Source organism: Sparassis crispa, assembly GCF_003851025.1.
Source record: "Sparassis crispa DNA, contig_000005F, whole genome shotgun sequence".
Lineage (NCBI taxonomy): Eukaryota > Fungi > Basidiomycota > Agaricomycetes > Polyporales > Sparassidaceae > Sparassis > Sparassis crispa.
Window position 1 is genome coordinate 2,248,641 of NW_020939752.1, and position 23,739 is coordinate 2,272,379.

The window sequence follows — 23,739 nt, forward strand, 5'->3', positions numbered from 1 at the left end:
TGCTCACCTGTTGATCGCTGCGTGAAATCTGGTATTACAGGCTCCAGCTGCCCACCGTCACCTTCGCATAATTCGCGGTTCCTCGCCGACTTCAGGCCCACACACGATAGATGAGTCGCCACCGGATTACGTATTGTTCAGGCGTTTGGGTTAGTTCGGTCCTACATAGCGCAAATCCTCTGACAGTTGAGCGAACTTCATACTTGTAACGCATTAGCTCAGCGCTCAGGCTTCAAGCTTCAAGTAATGCGACAAATCGCGCCTTGTGCATATAGCAATAATATAAATTCTGATTCACGCTACAATCATACATACGGATTATGCATACAGTTTGGAAGGTGCGACTCCGTAGAACATGCATTACCAAGACATAAGTCACTTCCTTGTTCTCGCGCCACCTGCTCCGAAACTTTGCTTGAAATGAGCGCCCCTCTCCAGTGTTTGCGTAGAGCCTGCACGCCGGCTCGAAGAGGCAGCGCCAGCATGCTGTCTCTGCATACTAGAGCTGCTTGACTCTACGTTGCTGAGCATTCGTCTTGCCCTCGCTCGTGCCACAAGTCCGTTAGGTGCGAATGACTGTGCTTGGGCCCTTGCCGCGGCTCCTCGGGTCACAGGGCCAGCGTTGAAGCCGCTAAATCCTGACACAAAGCTGCGCTTCAGCTCTGGGAGGCCAGCATCGGAGGGTATGCCTTCTGCCTTTCGCTTCACCCCAGATCGAATTGATCCCAATTGCAATGCTGACATCCGGGGCATGGTAAAGTCATGGATAGGAAGGGTAGACATTGTCCTAGTCGCGGGGTGCGGCGTCGCTCTGCCTGGGTCGTTCCGAGGTGCTTGCTTCAGAGGCAATACACGAGATATCCTGTCCGCAGTAAGCAGTTCGTTGTCGCCCAGGAAAGCCTTCCAGTATCTATCGAGTGTTCGAGGATCCTCCCAGGCTTTGAAAAATGTCGCGTTCAGCGGCCAATTAAACACATAGGATGAGTTGAAATTCATGACTGCATTCAACCACTCTTGAATCTTCGGGTTCGAGAAATGGATCTTGCTTGTGTACAATCGGGAGACTTGATTGCTGACCTTGCCATCACCAGCCGTAGTTTCACCGTCCTCGAATGAATTGCATTGGTCGAAAATAGTGGACATCGTTGTGACCAGTTTTTTCACTGGCAGATCGTGATCCAACCACAGCAAGCTGCAATAGAGTACGACCCAGAGGATTGACTCCATGTCGTCCTGGATCGTGTGAGCAACATTCTCGTAGCGCAGCATGCGTTGTGATATGAACTGAAATGTTCCCTGCAGAGATCCGTCGATGAGTACTTGCATGATTAGAACACACTGTGTTAGCTCACCGTCCTTCTGTAATCCCGAGTCCCTCCTGTGTTGTTAATAAGACAGGACAGTTCCCAATCAATCAAGTAGCCGCGCCTTATCCGCGTCATCGGATCCATAACGAGGATAATATTACTTAGGCTGATATCGCGATGAAGCCTACTCTTTGTTTGGTCGTCCATGTAGAACGCGCCCAGCATAGCTTGAATAATAATGCAGAAGGAAATGAGAGAATAGCAGTGACACATAGGAATGAGGCCACATACCTTGATACGCATCGTAGGTACCGCTAAGAAGTTCTCTTGTCCCCTTGAATCTCTGCAGACCATAACCCACAGTGCCTAATACTAGCCTGTAATGTACCTGAGCAAATACTGGAATCTTAGCTTTCCCATTCTTGCACACCCACTTTGCATCTTGGTATCTCGGAGTAAAGGTGCACTGAAAAGCTGTACGTAGATTAGATGGAGATTCAAGATGGCAATTCTGAAAACATACCTGTCTGTTCACGTAGCTTTCCTTCTATATCTGTGCCATCCGAGATGGGGCATTGCTCTGGGACGTCTCCATGATGGACCAATTGCGGGGTTTGCGGTACCTCAGCATCCTGTAGCTCTGCCAATATATCACCCTCTTTTCGTATGCCGTCCGCAGTGTACCTCCATGTGTCCTTCAGGAAGACAACCCTTCCTCGTTCTTCGTCGGCCGCCACCGCCCAGTACCCGCGAGTGGCACGACTGGCCAATGTAAGAGGTGAGACTACTGGCCGAGATACCAGCAGTCGGCGCCTTCTCGAATTCTGGTCAACGACGGTGATCGCAGCCACAGTGCCTCGCTCAAAATGCTCATCCACTCCGGCGGCCAGTTCCTTTTCAGCAGCTTTCTTTTGCTTCCCAACTAGTTGCGCCATATCTTCGAGGTCCAGCTGTAATTTGACGTGGCGCGTGATGGACTCCTCAAACAACGCTTCCTCCTCTTTTGTCGCACATTCGACGGTACAGTCGTACCCGCGCTTCGCTCCCGACGCATGCGCATATCGCCACAAGAACTCGCAGAGTGCCTCTGGTCGTTTGCGCAAATCAAACGATTCCGATACCATCACGCCCCCACGGTCCCACCGGATGAGACGAGCTAATGTCCCGGATAATGACACCGAAAAGTACCGCGTGCGGTACTGGCGTGCAAACGCATCAACTGCGTATGCGATATTCTGTCCGAGATCGTGCCTGGCCTGCTCGAGCTTTCTTTCACCAGTAATGTTCAGGACGAACTTGTGTGCAGCGCGATCGCTGTTGGGTGATGGATCTGTAAAACAATCCTGTTCAGGTCGTCCCTTTACCTCAATATACAAGTCTGCGAAACTAAGATCGCCGATGGGCTCGTCCGTCGTCTTGTTAGTGTCAACCGAGTCGACAATCTCCGTGGAATAACAAACCACATCAGGCTTCACCGACCCAGGTTTTCCATGATTGGTGCCTCGTGACGAGGTATCCAGGAAAACAAACCCAGGACAGCGTTTCCGGCCATTCAATTCGGCGTTGAGCGCCGCAATCTGGAGCTTCACTCAGCGGTGCCATTCTATCGGAGTCAAGTAAACATACCAGAGGTGTATAGATATCCTTCTCCTTTTCTGCCCGTTCTGGAACATCAATGAATGCGTTCCTAGCATTCGGCCGTTTTGTGGGTGCCTCTGGCAAGAAATCCAAAAAGTCCTCTACAGGCATGGGGCCTAAAATATAACGCTCTGCTTCCTGGGAATATCGTTCGTATCGGTCATTGGCGAGTTTTGACCCGAAACCCCATTGCTGAACGCCATTCTCGTTCCGAGTGGTCGGTGTGGCCGCCACGACTACCTTCCGCGACGGACGATGAGGCGTAACGGGTTCGGGGAGAAATTCCTTGGAACTGGGTGGGGAGGGAGTCGCCATCTCTTGATTGCTTGGCGTTGGTTGACCCGCGAGATGATGGACGTAAAGGAGTGACTAGTGAACCAGCAGTGGCCAAGTGAGTGGAGATGAACGAGCTCGGTCACATGGCAGTGACTCTATGAGCCACAACTGCATTGTCTCTTTGCGTATCACGCAACAACTGAAAAGAATGCTCATATCAGCACGGTGAGATAACAAGACGAAATACCGGCGCATGCAATCCATAAGATTTCTCATCTGAGCAACGTACAGTACAATAGCCTGAAAGTAGAGATGTGTAGAGAAAACTTACTCGTGATCCACATCTCCGGGGACCTGTTCAAACTTTGTCTCACTCAGATGATAGATACACACAGCAGAATTACGTTCCCCACCCATTCGAAGGAAGGACCTGGAATCGAAAGTTGAGTGCGCGGGAAGCAATATCGGAATACAGTATGTGAATTTCCTCAGTGTTGCGGTAAAGGAGTGAACAGATAACCGTAGTCGCTGCGAATGTGCACCAAGGAGAGCACTGGGTATATCTAGTTTGAGGTGAAACAAGGCCATGCTATCTCTTCACATATCTGGCTTTTGGAGTCTGCGACTTTTCTGCCGACTCAGCGGGCACTTCTGCTGGCAGTATCAGCGCTAAGCCCACGGTGCTAGTCGTGCGATAGTGCTTAACTATATACGTATAGTAGAAGATAAACCACTCACGCAGATCGGACGGCCAAGCCTTCGTCTGTTGAAGCAAAATAAGAAGACTGTGGTCGACTTGCACACGTTTGCGACCAGTGGTCTCGTACCCAGACGGTTGTCAAATCGCACCCTACCACCGCTGACAACACGTCTGGGGCATTTTGATAGAGGCCTCCTACATTACAGTTAGCGCCCATTAAGCGCTGGATAAGCGACAGACCGTGGACCAGGTCTCTTCCGGAATAGGCAGCTGCTGTGACGCTCTAATATCTTCCTCTGTCGAAGATTGAGTTGCTGCGAGCACCTTGGCTCCGAAATAAGTGTGAACAGCAGGGAGTTGCGTTAGAGTAGTCAATATAAATATTACAGTAAGAAATGAATCAGCCTGAGTGCATCAGTTACCAGATTTCTGGATATTTTCACTCAAGTTGGCTGACTGTGAGTGCTCCCGGGGTTGTTCCAAGGTCAGAGTGAGTTGGAAGTCATCTATAAATGTTTTACAAGGTTTCCACTATCCCAAAAAGTCCATGACAAGATAACCACTGTACGCAGAACATTGTCATTGGGCAGAAAGTGCAAAACTCGTGCAGGAGTCCGCGAAGTGAGCACTACAAAATAGGCAAGTCCGTAATTAAAGAAGCCGGTAAGCGAGGCTTCTCGGGCGGCTAATGGGCGCTAACTGTAATGTAGGAGGCCTCTATCAAAATGCCCCAGACGTGTTGTCAGCGGTGGTAGGGTGCGATTTGACAACCGTCTGGGTACGAGACCAGCGACCAGCGAAAGGAGATGGGCATCAAAGCTATTGCCCTCCGAATCAAACAACTGCAAACAAATTTCGGAAACGAAACCTCCAAGCTGATGTCTGAACTGCAGAATGTTTTCACAGACCTGTCGACACTGAATATGCATCAGCATGATAGATCTTTTCTTAGTGAGTGCTTGGGGGTGAGCCTGGAAGCTGTTAGCATAAGCGCTCCTTGGGCTGCTCCCGGTCACACGCCAGATACCGGCGTCGGAAATTCGAATGGGCTGCAGCGTCTCTCCACTCAAGACATGATCTTTCTGGGTTTTGTAGCAGCAGAGAACCTGTCATTGACTGGGTTAACCAGAGACAGCAACGAAATGATGATTCATTCAAACTCTTGCATCAGACCGCCTGTCATCTGATGTTTGAATGGTGGTGTGCAAAGTGCGCATAGCGTATACTTATCTCCTTCTATATACGGCTCACATGCGGTATTATCACGGCCCAACAAGTCGCTGCTGCCTCTCACAACACGACCGAAGTGACCATGTTATTCTTTGACCCAGATTATAGTGGTTGCTCTTACGACAAATACTCTCGGCCTCGCAAATCTGACTGATACGGGTTGCCACCGGGATATACTTGAAATGGACCTCTGGATCCTGTTCACGTCGACGATGGAACCGAGGTAGTAACAAACTCCTGTCGAGGATAGTGTCCGCAAGAATCGTTCCAAAAAGCATCCCTTGGAATAACTTAAAATTTTAGAGCGTCTTATCAAGCTTGATCTGGCCAAGGATGCCAGACTTCTAAGCTATCTGAACGACAACTTTGTCAAGATAATATGAAGCATTTCTTTCATACATGTTCAGCAGTCGGGCGACCGCTGAGTAACGCAACTCAGCAACACAGTTCTAAGAGACACGGCATACACTTAAGTCAACGTGGAATGCGCTGGCATGCACAATCACCTGTTTAATAGCCGCCACGTCTTCGTGATGCTTGATAATCTGCAGAGAATTACATGAACGAAGACCACCAATGACAGCGAAAACCACGCACCGTTGCAGTAGCTCGGCCCTTTTGCAAATGTTGGTATCTTTGGGATTGTTGTAGCGGGTGGACATCCCGTTCCCGAGGATCGCATCGGCAAGTTCAGGAGCGTGGCTGAGATCATATCCAACAAACAAGTCTGGAGATGATCTTGCCCCGGCTTAAGCATATCATGTTTTAGGACATAAGAATATCCACCATCTAGAGACGTGCAAATTCCAGTAATGTCATATCGGCTGGAGACACCCGTTACCCGCTCAACATCTACGAAAGGACCAGATTTTTTTTTTCTTTTTTTGGCCTCATGTGTTTATTGTCCGCGAGGGCGAAGCCCTATAGTAGACATACAGCTGTGGTTCCCACTTTTGTATAACAATGGCCCAGGTAGCTGGGCAAGGTGTTGTTCACTACTCACCAGTTCTTGTCAATTATCAAAGTTATTGTTAATAACAGTCTGAGAGGATTGTAATACAATAACAACTTGTACAAAACAACTTGCACTCAGCCAGACTTGAACCCTGGTCTTTCAGTCACCTGATTACATAAGCACATGCACACACAATCTACCAACTGCTCCATTGGGCCATACATTTCTCTCAGCCTCAATTCTATATAAGGCTACTGCCTTCTCTAATATACATATTAGAATCTCTTGTAATAACTACTATATCCTGTTGTTACTGTAGCTTCTAACAGTGATTGATGTCCCTGTTAATAAGTCTTTGAGTGCCTAATATTAAGCATTTCCTTTTTAGTTCAGTAAATATTCAAATAAGATTAAAACTGTAATATCAAAATTTATAGATGTAATAAAGCTATTAGAGTGAAATAAATAGAAAAATGTAGGCAAATAACTATTAGAAGCCACAGTAACAACAGGATATAGTAGTTATTACAAGAGATTCTAATATGTATATTAGAGAAGGCAGTAGCCTTATATAGAATTGAGGCTGAAAGAAATGTATGGCCCAATGGAGCAGTTGGTAGATTGTGTGTGCATGTGCTTATGTAATCAGATGACTGAAAGATCAGGGTTTAAGTCTGGCTGAGTGCAAGTTGTTTTGTACAAGTTGTTATTGTATTACAATCCTCTCAGACTGTTATTAACAATAACTTTGACAATTGACAAGAACTGGTGAGTAGTGAACAACACCTTGCCCAGCTACCTGCAGTATTGTTATACAATACTGGCCACCACTGGTGAGACATAGTACTACTGTACTATTTCGACCAACTGTTCAGTCACGCATCATGCAACCCTCTGAACTGGGCTCTGAGTTCAGAAGTCACGCATCACACACATCTCCGAACTCAACCTAAGGTCAGTTCACTGCTTTCTCATGCCTTATGAAGCTAGTAAGCACCCACTACGACCTGGACTGAACCATTTGTCACAAGTCACAGCGACCTCTGAACTATTGAACTGGCCGAACTGAGCGTCACGCATCACAATGCCTGAACAGTTGGTCGAAATAGTACAGTAGTGTATGTAGAGACGAGAATACCTAAAGGGAATTCAGTGTAAACATAGTGCTCCGCAAAGCTTGAGAGGCGCTGTAAGATGGTATAGAGTGGGTGAGTATAGTTAGAAGTAAGAGAGGAGGAAGATAAAGGCTGATGGGCCGCCCTTGGCGATTGAACACTAGAGACCGGGATCTAAACCTGTCGCACTTTTGGGTGACAGCTTACTGTCCCGGACAGTGTCTCTTGCTGCGTACAGGGATCCGTCCAGTGGTCCCCCACATCAGCAAACTAGCACAAGTCTGGTGGGCTCTGGTGTGTATGGTGGCCGTGGTTCTCGTGGCACCATACCAAGCCATACTCCGCCATAAATCCAGACACTCAGCCATACAGTGCCACAATGGAAAATATATTTCAGTGGTACTACACAGTGGATAGTTTCTGTGTGTGAGCCCAATCAGGTACATAAGAATAAGGTGACACAGATTATACGAGGCACAGAGATTCTCCAAAGGCAAAGATTCGGAAGAAATGCGAAGTTCCATGGCACGTGACTCCGTTGAATTGACCAAACATGGCACATCAGTATGCTCCCATCGAAGATCTCTGGTTTCTCCTCCGGTCTCTTCAACCCTTGCATACTTACGATCTCTATGAGGGAGGCGAGATTCCATAATGACTGTGGGTGAGCATCTCCAGCATTTTATGAATGATTGTGCTAAATATTGGCCCGGACAACTTCCTGTATGCGCCCACCAACACATCGCCTTTTCTGCAGATCTATGCAGACATTTCCATTGGTGAGCATTTGTAGATTGTAACATCCGGTAGGGCTTAAAAAGAGATGTATTTGAAGTGACGCAAAAGCCTGACAAATCGTATGTCTCTTGATTTGCCCTGCATGAGCTCACCCTGTTCCATGAGCATAACATCATGATGGACAATGAGGACATTCTCAATGCCATCTTCTTCATTGACCAAGATCATGCAGTGGAGTCACTGGCCCTAGCGGTGGAACTCGGGTACGCTGTGAGTGCGTGCAAGTGCTACGAATACCCGCCCTTTCAATATACTACGACAACATCGCGAAACAAGTAAGTCCTATGTGGTATGAACAGATATATTTCCTAATGTATTTTGCTAGATGATTCTTGGCCCCTAATACACGCCATGCATAGGACGGTGAGTCGCGTTCACACACCCTCGTGCGCTGCATCTGCAGCATGCATCAGACCTCATAGGCCATAAACGGGCAGCACAGACCCGAGCTTGAACATGGGCATGTGCAGCCACCTGTTGTGTTCACCAGGATCCATGTGTCGACAGGCCCTGGCATGCTGAGGACTTCTCTGCGATAGTGCGCACGCTCGTCTTCTTGAGACAGGCGCCGCTGGCCCATTGCCGGCCGGGGTGGCTTCGCATCACGTGCTGCAGCTGAGATCCTGGGCTTGCTTGTGTGAGTGATTTATTGGCGATGCTGGGGTGCGGTGCTGCTCGCCTGGAGCCCAGTTCTCCCTTTACATCCCTTTAAGGCAGTAAGTTATTGGTCTTCTTGTTTCCTTTAGTCTCGATATCTGATGTCACATTCTACAGAGCCATTACTATCTCCTACCCTGTGCACACCGGCACTGTTCTGCTGTTGTAGCTGAAGGGTTTGCCTTCGCTGATGGGCCTCGCCGTTAGTTCAGTGGGGGACTGTGATCTGGGTGCTGTCGGATTATCATCACTCGCAGTGTGCTGTGCTGGATAGTGTTGTACTGTAGTTAGCATTGGCCCAATATATCTAATTGTTTGAACTACCTAGAATTTGGTGTGAGCTACAATGATGAGCATGGAGCCAGAGCACTTGTATGGCAGTTCTGGTTTAGTTGTGGCTGGCGTATGGTGCCACAGATTGGTTTATGGTAATACGTAGGTCAAATATAATGCCAGACAAATTTATGGCAGCGTGGTGGCATCTGGCAGTGTATGGTTGATCTGGTGCCAGATGTGCTAGACTTGTGCGAGTTTGCTGATCACTGGCCGTCGAAACTCCTCCGACCTCTGGGGCATAAAGGGGAAAAATGATGTAAGTAGTAAGTAATGCATGTACAGCATGAGTCGTTCGTCTGGTGGGTCTGTCAAAGAGGCTTGTCAGGAGTAGATGGCGGAGGAACAGGGTCACTTCTCTGGTAGGTCGTTGGACCGTTTGTCTGAACTGTCGAGAGGGCCAAATATGCCTAGGAATCTACCGGTGGCGTGGATGTAGCGAAAAAGCGGTTTCATAGCCTTCGGATTGGTGAGTAGTCGCAACAAGGATCCCGCAGCGCGGCTGAGCGCCAGGTGGAGTGCATGTCATTGGCCGGTGTATGCTGTGCAAGTGAGAAGGAAGTGCTGAACGGTCTCGGAGGCGAGATGACAGGGTGGGCATATCAGACTCGGAGTCTTGCGGATGCGATGTAGGTGTTGGTTCAGGCCAATGTGACCTGTTCGGAGTTGCATGAGGAGGCTGGCATGTCATCGGGGGAGATTCACTACGAGCTTCCTGTAGTTCTTGGATGGGAGAGAGGCATCGATGCATGCAAACTTCTGTCCCCATTCGGATTCCCTCCAGTGCATCTGTGCAGTCTCTTTCAGCCGTGTCATGTGATATTGGCATACTTTTGAAACACTGGTTGGGAGATGGCTGTGCAGGGACTGCGGGAGGCAATTTCATGGACTGGAGTTGCCTCGCGTGGCCACTTTGGCTTCCTTGTCTGCTCGTTCATTTCCTTCGACGTCCTTGTGACCTGGTACCCAATGGAAGGTTAGGTTGCAGTGATCGATGGCATGCGTGCGGTAGAGTGCGTTAACGTCATGATGGAGCATGTCGATCAGGTAGTGGCCTGGTGCTGGTTTTTGCAGCTTCGTAGCGAGGATGGATGCTTTGTTGTTGGCAGCACAGGAGGCCGACTGTACACTGATTTCCCGTTTCAATAAGTGGATGGCCAGGACAAGGCCGACTACTTCGGCCTTGTAGACCGAGTGCTCTGACGATGGGCCCAGATGGTATCTAAGTACCTTGACAGTGCTGGACCCAGGACAGTATAGGACCGCAGAGGCTCCAACTCCCGCATCAATGTCTGATCCGTCGGTGTATACTCGGATCCCTCCTGCATCAGCCCATTTCAACTCGCTGTCTAATGCCTCTGCTTTGCTGGGAGCAACCTCGACTTAAAATCTCAGTGTCCAAGTAGGGTGTAAGCGTACTGGCTGTATCTTCTCCATGTTCCCTGGGAAGATCTGGTATGCATGGAGGAGCTCATGTAGGGGGGAGCAGTGGCTCTTGACATAGTGGGTGCTAGCTCGTGCGACTTGGTCGTGTAGGGGGTGTGACGGGGGAAGAGTGCAGAGTCGGGCAGCCGCTCTGTGGCAGACCTTGTCAACGAGAAGGTGGAACAGAAGAAGGGAGGCATGTGCATTGAGAGTGTCTGTGGCTGTGGATGAAAGTGCTCCCGTGATGAGCAGAGCTGCTTGTCGCTGAACGCGAGCGAGAGACTTGATCGCTAATACAGATCTGTGTGTCTTCAACTGTCTGGGAAGGGTGCGCATGGGTGTTAGAAAGACATCCGCTGCATACAGCATGCGGGGTACAGTGACACTGATGAACAGGCATCGCATGTATGAGTAGGGGATGCCTGACTTTGCCTTGGCGAGGCGGCGGAACTGCTGTACCCACGTCATACCTTTAGTGAGCGCGTATGCTGTGTGTTTGCGGAAGTAAAGGTGGTGATCGAGAAGAACACCGAGAAACTTGTATGTTGATGTGGGCTGTACTGTGCAGGAACGTAACTGGAGGGCTGGGCCTAGTGATGGAAGCCTCGCTGAGAGGTTCAGCAGGCCGAATTTGTCTAGCGAGAATTCAGATTGGTGGTCTGCTGACCACATCATGGCTCCGTCCGAGTGATCCATACAATGCCGTAGGTTGTCATGTGTTTCTTCGAAATTCGAACCTGTCGCTATGAGGGCCACATCATCAATGTGTCCCAGTGCGAGTGTGAGCTTGGCTGAGTCCAGTAGGTCCGAATTGTAGAACTGGTACAGGATGACGGAGAGGGGGCAGCCTTGATCTATGCCACTGAGAATCTCGAAGATAGCTGAGGTGAAGTCATCAAAAATTAAGTGGGTGTGGCATCCTTCTAGGCGATGCCGGATCCAGTCTACAATCTCCACTGGGACCCCTTGCATGCGCATATTGTGGAGAAGACGTTCTGGGAGAGCACTCAGAAAAGCTGCTTTAATGTCCAGGAAAAGGATAGATGCAACTTTATGATGGCGCCATGCATCTTTCACTGTCTTTACCAGAAGGTGTAGGGAATCCGTAGTGGTATGGCCTGGTCTGCCTCCAATGTGTCCGTTTGCTAGTAAGTCATTCAACTCTGCTTCGTGTACCAGTGTCTCTGTGACACAGGCGGAAAGAATCTTGCCAACACAGTTTAGGAGAGCGATGGGTCTGTATGCTTTTGCTGCCATGTAGTCAGGCCGACCTGGCTTGCGGAGCACGACTGTGTCAGAGATCTTCCAACTGCTGGGGTATATCTTCAAAGAGAAGGTCGCTCGGAATAGTGGTCCTAAGTAAGGGAGTAAGATGTCGATGCACCGCTTGTATACCTCATTCGGGGTCTTGTCCGGACTCAGCGCCCTGAAGTCTTTGAGCCGTTTAACTACAGCTTCTATTTGGGCATCTGTTGGTGGAGTGAAGAGGAATGCAGGAGGTGGGTAGGTGACATCGATTGGTGGAGTCGCGGTCATGCCTGGAGGGGGAAAGAAAGCGTCATAAAGAATTTCGCTTTTACCTTGGTTGTCTGATATCAGCTCTCCAACACCATTTGTCGGCATGAGTGGTGGGATCCGGGTCCTGCCCCCATCTGTAGGGCCAGCTTGGGTGAACTTGTTGATTGTCCAGACTGAGTCGCTATCAGCCGACTCCAGCCAGGCCTCTCAGTGGTCGCGCTTTGCGGTCCTGATCCGGTCCATGTAATGGTTTCGAGCTGAACGGTACTCCATGTGTATCAGGTGATGAGGGTTGGACCTGGCTTTGTAAGAACATTTAGTGAGGTGTCTTACTTGTTTCCGCATTGAGCTGAGCTCTCTGGACCACCATCATTTCGTGTAGGGAGTAGGAGTAGACACGGGGACATGAACGTCAATGGTGTATTCCACTGCTTGCATTACCGAAGTCAGGATGGAGTTGAAGTCCTCCACAGACTGGATTTCTCTGGTCAGTGCATGGGCACTGGCAAGCTGTTCTTGCAAAGTGTGACGAAATTCCGGCCAGTCGACATTACGAAAGTTGCGACGTCTCTCAGACTCCTCATGATGTACAGAGACATCGATGGATGTGGAAATGGGAAAGTGGTCCGTTTTGGGGGGACGGAGCTCTGGAGTTACATCGCAGGAAGTCAGCCTGCACTCAAGTGAATCTGATCCAAAGACATTATCTGGGCGGGTAAAATTCTTCGTTCCTGAAGCTTGAAGCGTGGGGGTGGCTGCAGGAAGCAGCATCTCCAGGCCAAATGATGCTATTGCATCTAAAAGCGGCTGTGCAAGGGTTAGTGCTTGGTCTGTGAAAAGATGGTGGTTGTGCTCCTCGTCCCACATAGAATGGTGTCGGTTGAAGTCTCTCGCCCAGATGATATGTCCCTGCTGATCGTTGTTAGTGTGGTCTAAGCTAAGACTGCGAGTGCTTTGACTTAGCAGGTGTAGAGTCTGTTGATGCCCTTGGTCATTGTAAACATTAAATATGTGCAGAGGGCCTATATCCGAGTTGACTGTAATAGCAGTGATGTCAGGGGAGTCAACCTGTAGGTCCCGCCATGTGCTAGTCGGGAGTCGGGAGCTGACGAGGATGATAGAGCGAGTGCGTGTGTCTGGACGTGGGTGTCGTGGGGGGTATACAACTCGCCAGTGAGGAGTGGCATGACTCATACTAGCATGATCTAGGTAGGGTTCTTGGAGGAGGAGAATGTCGAAGTCGCAGACTGATACCGTGTTTAAAAATGCGGATTGCGCATCTAAAGACTTATTAAGATTCAGTTGGCAAATACGTAAGTTAGATGGGTTAGTATGGGACTCAGGCATAGTCTAGAGATTGTTGGGAGCGGCCGTCATGTGCTGCTTCGGAGGAGCCAGCTTGGTTGAGATGGTCATAGATTAGTGTTTGGTTAGTATCGTGATGACCCTGGGATGCTTGGTACGCTTGCTTCCGCTGAGCTTGCGAGGGTCGTTTGTTGCCATTCTGAAAGTGAAAGGTAACTGGGGGCTCATCATCTGCCCAGCTTTGTGGATACTTCTGCTTAGCTCGGGACTGCGAAGGTTGGGTGCTAGTCATTGTACGAGCTGGGAATGCAGTTGTGTGGGCCATTGGATGAGCTGGCGTAACCTCATGTATCTGTTCCCATGAAGTGGGGTCAGCAGTTGGGAAGAAACGGTACTTGCTCTCTGGGAGGCGGTCCATCATCTTCTTCCGCTCTTCTAGGAAGATGGGACATAAACGGTCCCAAGCGGCATGCCCCTTCCAGTCTGGGCGATGCGTGGCTTGGCAATTAGCACAGCCGTAGTTGGTTGGGTCAAGTTCCTGGCAGTCAGCTGTTCTGTGCCCGACAGAGGCACACTTACCGCACGTGTCATGGATGGATTTGCAGTCTGCACTAAAGTGTGGGACTCCTATCTTTTGACATTTGAGGCATCTGCGGGGCTCTGGAATGAGTCTCCGTGCTGAAATGTCAGTTCCTGCAATAATCAGGCCCTGTCTGAGTGCAGAGTTTGCTGATTTTGGGTTAGTGAAACGGATAATGAGGTGGGCTTTACGTTGGCCTTCGGATCGGCATTCCGGAGGCTTAATCCATTGCGCACTTTCGATGTCACCTGGGTCGTAGTTGTTGCGTGATTCAATAATTCGAAGGTAGTGGGGTTCGTCGGGGCGACAGGCTATCGGGACAAATTCAGCAATAACGGCATACGTATGTGTCTTCAGTTGGCAGTTACCACCACCGAAGTGGTCAAGAAAGGTCTTCATGACATCAGTAGAACGTAGCCACTTGGCCGACGTCGGGCTGTTCATGTTGTATACTACCCCGCCATTTCGGAGTTTCTTGCACGAGCGGAAAGCGAAGGAGGGGGGAGCGTCTGACGCCTTGATACCCATCAAGCTGTATGCCATTTCTGCTTTCGCTAGGAGCTCCTCTTCTGTGAGCATAGCTCCGGAGGCGTTCTTGGCCGGGGCTCCGTCAACGAGGACCTGGCTGGCTAGGATGTCTTCGCGGGCGAGGGTGGATGCATGGGAGGTCGGGAGTACTTGGGTTACGGCTGCAGCATATGTCAGTCCAGAAGGTTGCGGCACGGCACCTACCGGATTGGTATGTTCTTTTGCTATCTCTTCGGATGTTTGTATCATCTTCGTGACAGCTTGTTCGAGTCTGGAGGCTCTTTCCGCCGAGTTTTTGTGCTCGACCTCGAGCTTCTGGAGTAGTACTTCCGTTCGATTGACGTGGAGCTCGAACTTGGACTCCAGTTGCGTGAAGTCTGTAGCCGTGTCGTCAAGGTAGCCCCACGAGTTGTTCGTCTTGTGGACAACGTGTTCTATAAGCTTTCCAGCTGCTTCTTCCACCGTTAGTCTACTAGCATAGTGAGCGAAAGCGGTGATGATGTCAACCATAGCTGAGGCCTTGGAGGCCGACTTAGCGATTAACGAAAGACCCTGAACCAGGCTCTTCACGTTCGGGTGCTTGTCTTCAATGAGCTTGTTTTTGAGTAACAGCTGTATAGCTGCTTCCGTCGACGGTACCTTTGCCATCGTTGGAAGCTCAAGCTTGTTCTGAGACTCGGGCTTAGATGTCGATGGTGCTGGGGTTGTTGACCTCAGACTGCGTTTACTGGTGGTTGTGTCTGCCGTGCCAGGCGGCTGCGGCGACATCGTCGAGACTGTCTAGTGCTATCTGGTTATGTACTACTTTGTTTCGCAGGTGGAAAGTTTCTTAAGATGCTAGGATCCACGGTGTCGCAGCCTACTCCTATTGGCTGGAACCGTGGGAAAGTTGCCTTAAGATGGGAGTAAGAAGCAAAGAGGAGACCCAAGGACCAGATTTGTCATTAATGCTGCGTGGCGAACTCAGACCCATCTTGGGTTTAGTTTAGACAAAAGACAAATTCCGGCTTCGTGCTCGCGGGTCAGTTGAAATTTGAGGTGGGAAAGTGGAGGAAGGGCACGAACGCTGATGGGGGATTGCGCAAACAGACGATGTGGCTTCATGTGTGCAAGCACCCTGGAAGCTAGAGACAGCGGAAGAGGGAGGAACCGAGATGGGCGACACGAGGAAAGGCGAGGATGGGTTATATGTCGAACGTGAGAGAGGCAGAGTGTCTACGATGTCCAAGGGGCCGAAAAGCAAAAGAAAAGCGAATGGCGTCGGGTGCGATTCGAAAATGGTGTCATCGGAGGCGTCAAGATTGCGTCGTGCTGGTGAACGCCATGCATGACCTGGTGAGTCGAGGCGACAGGTGGAACGCGTATTTTCGGGCTCCTCGACAGGAGCTAAGTCCGTTGTAGTTAGATAACATTTTGAGTAGAGATCGTCAGCGGGCGCACCTACATCATTTCTCAGTCTTCCTCTTTCCTCCTGCGGTGCAGCGGTATCTGCAGTGGTTGGAGACCCCTCAGATATCTGGTTGGCCTTCAATTTGTGCGTGGTAGACGATCAATTGATGGTGGAGAAAGGAACTGAAAGACATACTTTCATTGGTGTATGATGCATTTCGGCATGCAGGTATCATAATCCGACGTTGACACAGAGCAGCGTGACTCGGAGCTTGGTGACTTCGATCGTGACCGACGCGAGATGTCACGCGTATTTTGCACCCGTGCCGAGCCACCCTCCCCTGCGTGCTAGAATACGGGTGAGTGCATATTGCATTCCTATATATTGGCCATAATATTGCTACGGTTCATTTATGGGCACTCGTCCTCTTTGATCCGTTCCAGCTCGACCTTCGCAGATCCCACTTCGGGTGTCCCATCGTCATCGTGTGCATCCCCTGCGCCGTCCTCCACGGTGCCTTGCCAATGTTTATTCCATGATCTTCCTCCAAGTTCGGGAAGACGCGTCACCCCATAACTCCCAACCAAGCGGTATGAGACGGGCAGTTGGTAAACGGTGACAAGGTTCGCAGCGCACATACTGCGAAATACATGTACACGATGCCGAGCGACTCACCTCAAGATTGGCTGCCCTCGGAGCTCGAGCAGCCGCACCTGCACCGATTTGTCGCTGAGAAAGTCGCACAAACACCTTCAGGCGGTTCCACCTGTCCGTCGATGTTCCTGAAAGGAATGGCTTTGTAGTTGCGATATTCGCCCGATCCACAACCGGCGTTGTAGGCCTATAACCAGCCATAACCGTCATGCGATACTGGAACAGTTGACAATAATTTACCTGAGAAATTTCGAACAGTGTACCAACTTTCTCCATCAGCATATCAACTTTCTCCGTCAGCGGAGCTAACGAATTCCTAATGATATCACGGATGGTACCCGCCGTCGGAATCGCATCATCTCCCTGGCGTACGGACCGATCGCAAAGCTTGTAGACATATGGCAACGCCTGGCCGAGATCATTGTCAGTCACCCTCACATTATCCAAGTAAGAGACGGTCGCGAGGAAGTTACGGGAACTAACCTTCGCAGACCAATCTCGTCGGAGGATCCTAGTTGAGTGCGCGCTGAGGTGTGGAGCGTCCTAAAGTGCCTACAGCGAATCAGATATGCGAATCAGATATGCTTGTGAACGGCTTTATGTGCTTACCTCACAGATGGATGGCGCTTGACTTTCGGTAGCGGCTTGGGTGCCTCGGCAAATCGCCTGAAGAGCGATGAGACAAACATAATGTTAACTGAAAATAAACACACCCTATCTTCTCTAATATCGCTCTGCGCTCTTGCACCTCAGGAAGCCATCCCTTCGACGTCCCCCTCAAAGCCATGTCAAGGTAGTGCCGATTTTCCGCTTTAAGACTATTCATGACCTTCGCGTGTCCAGGCTCGAGCTCACCATTAGGAAGTACGCGAGGGTCCGCACGCAAGGCAGGGCTGTATGTCATGAGATAGCCGATGTACACCTTCAGTCTTTGGGTGAACCTCCAGTGTCGGTATCCAATCGGCGGTTCAAGCTGCGTAGCGATCATGGAGTCTAAGAAGGCAGCAAGAATGGGGAATCGAATGGATGTGTTGTGTGCCGGTAGCGGGGGAACCAGGGACACGGACAGACTAGGATCGCGGACGTCGACTGAGAAGTAGGACTGCGGGTGTACGAAAATTTTTTCCGGGTCGTCCTCCGCTCGTTCGTGAGGGGATATGTGCTGCAGGAAAACAGACCATGGGAAGCAGCTTGGCTCGCTGGCATCTACAAACCTGTAGTCGAGCCAACTGGAGTCAGGCTCCGTCATCTGCTTGTACGGCAGATGGGACACGATCGCCGTTGCCGCGGCCTCTACATACTCGTCAGGCACTAGGATTTGAAGAGCAAATAGAACTGTTGGAACACAATGCACAAAGGAGAGCGCATCCTCCGCCCAGACCAAACAAGGGATATGTGCGTCTGTAACCGCACGAGCTGGCTGCAGACGCGCGTCTTGGACCTCAGGAGAGTCGGTGCTGGAGTCGTATAGGTGAGTCACCATGGTAAGTACGAAAAACGAAGAGAATCTCGGTTCAAGTTGTGAGGACTCGTTCCGAACTTGAACATGCAGTTCTATGTTTCACGCAACATACCTCATTCGGTGTCGCATCAAGGCACGTGCACTGAGATCTCCTTCCCGATCAACGGTTCAGTGAGTTCGCCGCGTTCGACGCGGTATGAAGGTCCTCTTTCTGGCGGTGTGCTGGCCGATATAAACGAATTCCCTGGCTCGATTACACAGGTGTACAGCCGGTGCGCGTCTCTTTCGTCTTCTTCGCGTGGACATAACTTTTTCCTTTGCGGTGCGGAGGGAGAACAGGGCGGAGCTCGCGAGCTGCCCTGCTAGTACTTGTTCAAAACATGAAGATCCCAGCTCTCCGCGAGATCGAAGATATCCAGGCATACAGCCTCACGAGGCCTCCTGAATTCTCTTGCACACAAACTTCAAAATTCCGCGTCCCTGTGACCGAGGACTCCAGCAGCTGCTGCATCCGAATCTCGTCCTGTACTCTGTCTCGTCTCGCAAATTCAATCCACGAACTTGGATTCTCCTTTACACAAACATCTACCTCCGCATCCTTTCAATCAACGACTTCAGCTGCTTCCGATCCGCGTACTCTGCACACCTCGTCTCGCCTCGCACATTCTGTCGACGCCAGCTCCAACGACACGCGAAGAAGGGTGATGGGTGGGGCACTAAGCCTTCGGGGCCTCGCCGCACGCGCAGCTGGGGTAGGAACACGCTCCGACACCGGAAGCGGCGGACGCGCACTTGACGTTGGACGGGGGCTGCTCGGGCTGCATCGGAACAGTAAGGCACGGGGCACGTGCAGTGGATTGCTCACCATTGTAAACTTTGAAGCTGGTGGTGGTGGTAGAAGACTAGGTGTGTGGCTCGGTTGGGTGAGTGGGTGATGGAGACCCTCCGTCGATATTGAAGGTCTTTAATACCTCACTGGATGCTGCAGGACCCGCTACGATAAGGCGATCGACCATGTTAGGACGCCAGGGCCGCGGACGAGAGAGCAAATCGAGTCCAGCGCATTTGCATGGGCTATCGGGGTGCGTCATGCTGTGCACGCGATCGAGTACGGTCCCGGCAGAGCGCTGCTGTCGGGACCCAATAGGAAGTCGGCTAATGGTGAGCACGCTGCGTTTTCCGCTCAGTACTTCTACGCTGCACTATGACTTCAGATGGACCAGCTTCGCTGTCGTTATGGCCTGGCTGAGCAGACATATCCCAAGGCCTTGATTCGACCAGAAGTGAAAGATGCGACACTGACACGTTCCTAGGATTGGATTCTACACCTGACCGTGGTGCGTCCTCACTCGCACTGACGATCGTTCTCAACGTGCGATGCAGGAAATATGTTCCATTTTGTTCGAGAACGAAACGTTACCCTGAATCGACGCTGCTTAGAAATGATACCACTCGGAGTGGGCAATGTACATACGCCTGACGAACAATGGCAGCATGTGAAGAGCAGGCCGGCATAACTTTAGAATTCATGCAGTCTCGAGACAGCACGCAGTAGTAGTCTGACGTATGGACATCTACGTACGCTGCTGGCTGTTCAAATTGAAACCTATCGCAAACCGGGGACGAACGCGCGAGCCACCACCCTCAAATCTCCATCGCGTACGCACAGTGTTTAATGGTCCACCTCTTATGCGACGACTGCCTCGAGCAGCGGTTCAAAGCAACACCACCACCGCAGAACAGCCGCCTGGTCTCCGCAAATGCATGGTCCAACGGTGCCTGACCCCACCCCCAACGTCCTCGATAAAGGTACGCCACCCCTGCACACCTATCCAACGTCGTCATATTATATATAAATAGGCCGCCAGAACAAGTGCGGAAGAGAGAGTGCCACACACCAAAGAAGAATTGAAAGTCGAGAGAAAAGGGGCAATCGTGGTGCGGTTGCCTAGCGCGCAGTCCACGTCTTCGGTGTACCTGACTTCCTGAATGTATCATAGCGCAGACAGGAGGAAGACGCTATGCAGAGAAGAGCGGCGATTGGAGGACCGCGTCCAATCAGTGTGGGTTCGTTAACGTTGGGCAGATATGCCAGGTACGACTTTCGCTGTGCGCTCGGTGGCTCGTCGTGGAACACTGCTCGTCAGGCGCCCGCCAGTATTCAGATCCTGGATGTGAAATGTCACCTACATTCGATGGGGCGACTGCCCCGAGCAGCAGTCCAGAAGAACATCTCCTCAGCGAAGGCCAACGCGCCATGGTCTCAGCGAATGGTTTTTTCGACTGCTTCCGTGCGTCAACGTCTGGAATCGAGACTAAGTGGGCAGGATCACGAGCCCTCTTGGTACACAAACGTCAAAACTCCGCGTCCCGTTGACAGATGACTCCTGCTGCTGCTGCTGCATCCGAACCGCGTATTGTACTCTCCCTCGTCTCGCAAATTGAATCGACGAACTTGGATTCTCCTTTACACAAACATCGACCTCCGCGGCCCTTCGGCCAACAACTTCGGCTGCTGCTGCTTCCGACCTCATACACATCTCTGCATCGCCTCGCACATTCAATGAACGCCCTCTCCAACGCACGCGAAGAGGGATGATGGGACACTAAGCCTTCGGAGCCTCGCCGCACGCGCAGCTGGGGTAGGAACACGCTCCGACACCGGAAGCGGCGGACGCGCACTTGACGTTGGACGGGGGCTGCTCGGGCTGCATCGGAAGAGTCAGTAAGGCACGGGGCACGTGCAGTGGATTGCTCACCATTGTAAACTTTGAAGCTGGTGGTGGTGGTAGAAGACTAGGTGTGTGGCTCGGTTGGGTGAGTGGGTGGTGGAGACCCTCCGTCGAAACTGAAGGTCTTTTATACCTCCTCTGGTGCTGCAGGACCTGCTACGATAAGGCGATCAACCATGTTGGGATGCCAGGGCCCCGGACGAGAGAGCAAATCGAGTCCAGCGCATTTGCATGGGCTATCGGGGTGCGTCACGCTGTGCACACGATCGAGGACGGTCCCGGCAGAGCGCTGCTGTCGGGACCCAATAGGAAGTCGGCTAATGGTGAGCACGCTGCGTTTTCCACCCAGTACTTCTACCCTGCGCTATAGCTTCAGATGGACCAGCTTCGCTGCCGTTATGGCCTGGCTGAGCAGACATATCCCAAGGCCTTGATTTGACTAGAAGTGAAAGGTGCGACGCCGACACGTTCCTAGGATCGGATTCTGTACCTCAGTCGTGCGCACTGACGATCGTTCTCAACGTGCGACGCAGGAAAGAATAATGATTTACAGTTTCTTTCAGAACGAAGCATTACCCTGGATCGACCCAGCTCAGAAATGGTACTACTCAGAGTGTGCAATGTACATACACCCGCCGAACAATGGATGCATCGAAACGGACGAAACTCAGCGTTCACCTTGATCCGCCAGTCTGTAGCGCGCTTCGGGCTGTAAATGTCGAGATCGCCCAGACGTACCTTGCGCACGCATGTCTTCTCGTCTGCGCGTCAGGCCGATGTGGTAGTCGCCCTTGCGAACGGGGTCGGTGTTGGCGCGGAGAATGTGTTTGAAGATAGCATCAGATCATCGCGAAAGACCCTGGGGTGTTATGTTGCATCTGCGGTGCGAAGGCGACTGAGCTTCCTGTACGGTGCAGAAAAACACGTCGGGCATCACCCGTTGATGGCGGTAATGTCGCGGAGCGCAATTTGCCGGGCGACGGGTTGGAGGATAGAGACGCAGATGAGCTGAGCGATGACGAGATTCTGGAGGTTCCGCGGGTCGCGCATAATCCTCTCGCGGCGGATTTCGTGGAAGAGGAGTATTATGAGGGATCTCGCTATGCAACGTGCGTTTCATTATCGTGTACCTTTACTCCAGTCACATCGACTCACCCTTCTAAGTTCCGTGGACCACTATTCTCCAGCGATAGGGCAGCATCATATTCCACTGAAGCGACTCGCACACAATCAAACTATGGCATGGCACTACGTTCGCACGACACCGTGTAGAATCGTATTACTTCACTACTGTCGGACAGTTCGGCCCAGCATATGCCTGGAGCAGCGGTTCAAATTCTTGTATATCTGCGCAACTACCTCATCCGACTTTCCTTTAGCCTTCGGGTCTCTCAATGCACTTTGTTATGAATTTAGTGCCTGCCCATCGCACGTAAGGTGGATGCATCGAAGCCTTTGACGCCTCGCCACGACAACGAGAGTAAATGATGTATATATAATGTGTCGGTACGCACGGTTCCTGCTGATAGACACACTTTACAGGGTCCGTATTAATGTACGTCCCGATCCTCTGTCCCAACTCACTATCGCAGGCTTCAGTCCGGCGCTGTTCTTGCCAAGTGGACTGCCGCTAAGCCCTGCCATCTCATTACCTGGGCTTGATTCTGTCTTCTCATCCACACTGTCTTCCACAGTTGTGAGCTACCACTAGCTCATGCCCATCAGACATAACCGCTCTAGCCGTCGACACGCGATCATCCAGACGACTAGGAACAGCAATGTCTGCAAGAGAGAGCTTCGGGGGCAGCCCCATCGGCCAGCAGTGGCACGAGTGTCCTCTACACAAGCACGATAATATCGTCGTTAAATGCTGATATGTCACTCGCAGGTATGCCACTGAGCGCGGGACAGAAGGGGCATGTCACACACCCTGGAGAAGAAACGAAGAAACGAAGAAAAGAAATAGAAGTGAAAAGAGTGGAAGAACTTGAAGTCGGTACGACCTGGATTCGGTCAGTCGTATGGTCGCATAGCGCGCAAGCTCTCGTTCCAAGTCTTCGACCCTTCCTGAGGCCCGATGTATTGAATAGTCGCAGCACACGCGGGGGAGAAGGAGCCCTGCATCCATCCAATCAACACGGCACCGGCCTCTGACCTCACCACGACACCGACATCTTAGCATACGCAACGACAATTTCGGGTCAAGCGCATTATCTCACTTCTCGTTTCATACAAACAACTTGCATCCTGTCAACTGCCATCCGACTCTCTCCTTGCAAACACTCCCTGCTCTAACGTCGATACTCTCGAGCGACATGTAGATCAATGAGGTGGGTTCACCTAAGCTTTCGGAGCCTCGCCACACGCGCAGTTCGGGTACGAACACGCCCCGACGCCAGAAGCGGCAGACGCACACTTGACGTTCGAAGGGGGCAGCTCGGGCTGCACCAACGAAGCATCAGAAAAAGTGCTCTGACTCTGAGAGCGGTGGAAGCCGTACCATAGTAAGTTTGGCTGAAGCTGTGGGGGGGTGTTTTAAAACTGTGGTGGTTTGGTGAGTGGGTGGGCTGGTGATGGAGCCCTCGACGACTGTAGGTCTTTTATACGGACGTTCAGAGTCGAGAGGTACTCAGACCTACCGGGTTAGGGCACCGTAGGTCGCGGAGCGGGCGAGCAAATCGAGTCCCGCGCATTTGCACGATCGTGATCGTGCCGCGGTCCAGCATGACCCACACGATCTCACCAAGGGCCAATAGGGATCTGGAAAATTGTAGGTGCGTCGTTCCTCTCCAAGTCCTGCAAAGATCTACAGGTCCATGTTCCATCGCTCGATATTCTGGCCCGCCTCAGGGCCGCGCACCCTGGTGTCACTGGGCCCAGGGTCCTCTCAGTTCTGTCTTCCCTGAGCTATCGTCCATCGTTCCAACTTCCGAGGTACTACCGGCCGCACCGTCGGAAACACTGGATTTAAAATTCTATTCCGAGCCACTTATAGGCGGTATCATCGCATCCCAGGTAGGCCCTGGCCACCTGGGGGTGCGGCGCCGCTATCTGCGCGAAATATCTTGGGGAGGTGCATGTACGCCCCGCTGTGGTATACGTACCAGAACCTGCATCCACCGTAAGGGGCTGCACG

General features: G+C 51.3%; 7 protein-coding genes across 7 annotated transcripts; 1 reads left to right on the forward strand and 6 right to left on the reverse strand.

The window, feature by feature from the left end:
- Window positions 1-375: 375 nt before the first annotated feature.
- SCP_0607530 (predicted protein) lies at window positions 376-3,260 on the reverse strand (the record flags this gene model as incomplete). Its single annotated transcript, XM_027759885.1, has 5 exons — window positions 376-1,296; window positions 1,353-1,534; window positions 1,599-1,781; window positions 1,831-2,884; window positions 2,934-3,260. The coding sequence occupies 5 exons, from the start codon at window positions 3,258-3,260 to the stop codon at window positions 376-378; spliced, it is 2,667 nt and encodes an 888-aa protein (XP_027615686.1).
- Window positions 3,261-9,891: 6,631 nt separating this feature from the next.
- SCP_0607540 (RNA-directed DNA polymerase from mobile element jockey) lies at window positions 9,892-12,057 on the reverse strand (the record flags this gene model as incomplete). The annotated part of the gene is made up of 2 exons (XM_027759886.1): window positions 9,892-10,386; window positions 10,429-12,057. The coding sequence occupies 2 exons, from the start codon at window positions 12,055-12,057 to the stop codon at window positions 9,892-9,894; spliced, it is 2,124 nt and encodes a 707-aa protein (XP_027615687.1).
- A 264-nt stretch (window positions 12,058-12,321) lies between these two features.
- SCP_0607550 (hypothetical protein) lies at window positions 12,322-12,819 on the reverse strand (the record flags this gene model as incomplete). The annotated part of the gene is made up of 1 exon (XM_027759887.1): window positions 12,322-12,819. The coding sequence occupies one exon, from the start codon at window positions 12,817-12,819 to the stop codon at window positions 12,322-12,324; it is 498 nt and encodes a 165-aa protein (XP_027615688.1).
- A 472-nt stretch (window positions 12,820-13,291) lies between these two features.
- On the reverse strand, window positions 13,292-15,133 carry SCP_0607560 (hypothetical protein; the record flags this gene model as incomplete). The annotated part of the gene is made up of 1 exon (XM_027759888.1): window positions 13,292-15,133. The coding sequence occupies one exon, from the start codon at window positions 15,131-15,133 to the stop codon at window positions 13,292-13,294; it is 1,842 nt and encodes a 613-aa protein (XP_027615689.1).
- A 1,032-nt stretch (window positions 15,134-16,165) lies between these two features.
- Window positions 16,166-16,393, reverse strand: SCP_0607570 (hypothetical protein; the record flags this gene model as incomplete). The annotated part of the gene is made up of 1 exon (XM_027759889.1): window positions 16,166-16,393. One exon carries the CDS (start codon window positions 16,391-16,393, stop codon window positions 16,166-16,168), a length of 228 nt encoding a protein of 75 aa, XP_027615690.1.
- Window positions 16,394-16,714: 321 nt separating this feature from the next.
- SCP_0607580 (hypothetical protein) lies at window positions 16,715-17,892 on the reverse strand (the record flags this gene model as incomplete). Its single annotated transcript, XM_027759890.1, has 4 exons — window positions 16,715-16,817; window positions 16,893-16,961; window positions 17,019-17,075; window positions 17,123-17,892. 4 exons carry the CDS (start codon window positions 17,890-17,892, stop codon window positions 16,715-16,717), a joined length of 999 nt encoding a protein of 332 aa, XP_027615691.1.
- A 3,426-nt stretch (window positions 17,893-21,318) lies between these two features.
- SCP_0607590 (hypothetical protein) lies at window positions 21,319-21,875 on the forward strand (the record flags this gene model as incomplete). The annotated part of the gene is made up of 3 exons (XM_027759891.1): window positions 21,319-21,467; window positions 21,521-21,712; window positions 21,791-21,875. The coding sequence occupies 3 exons, from the start codon at window positions 21,319-21,321 to the stop codon at window positions 21,873-21,875; spliced, it is 426 nt and encodes a 141-aa protein (XP_027615692.1).
- Window positions 21,876-23,739: the final 1,864 nt, after the last annotated feature.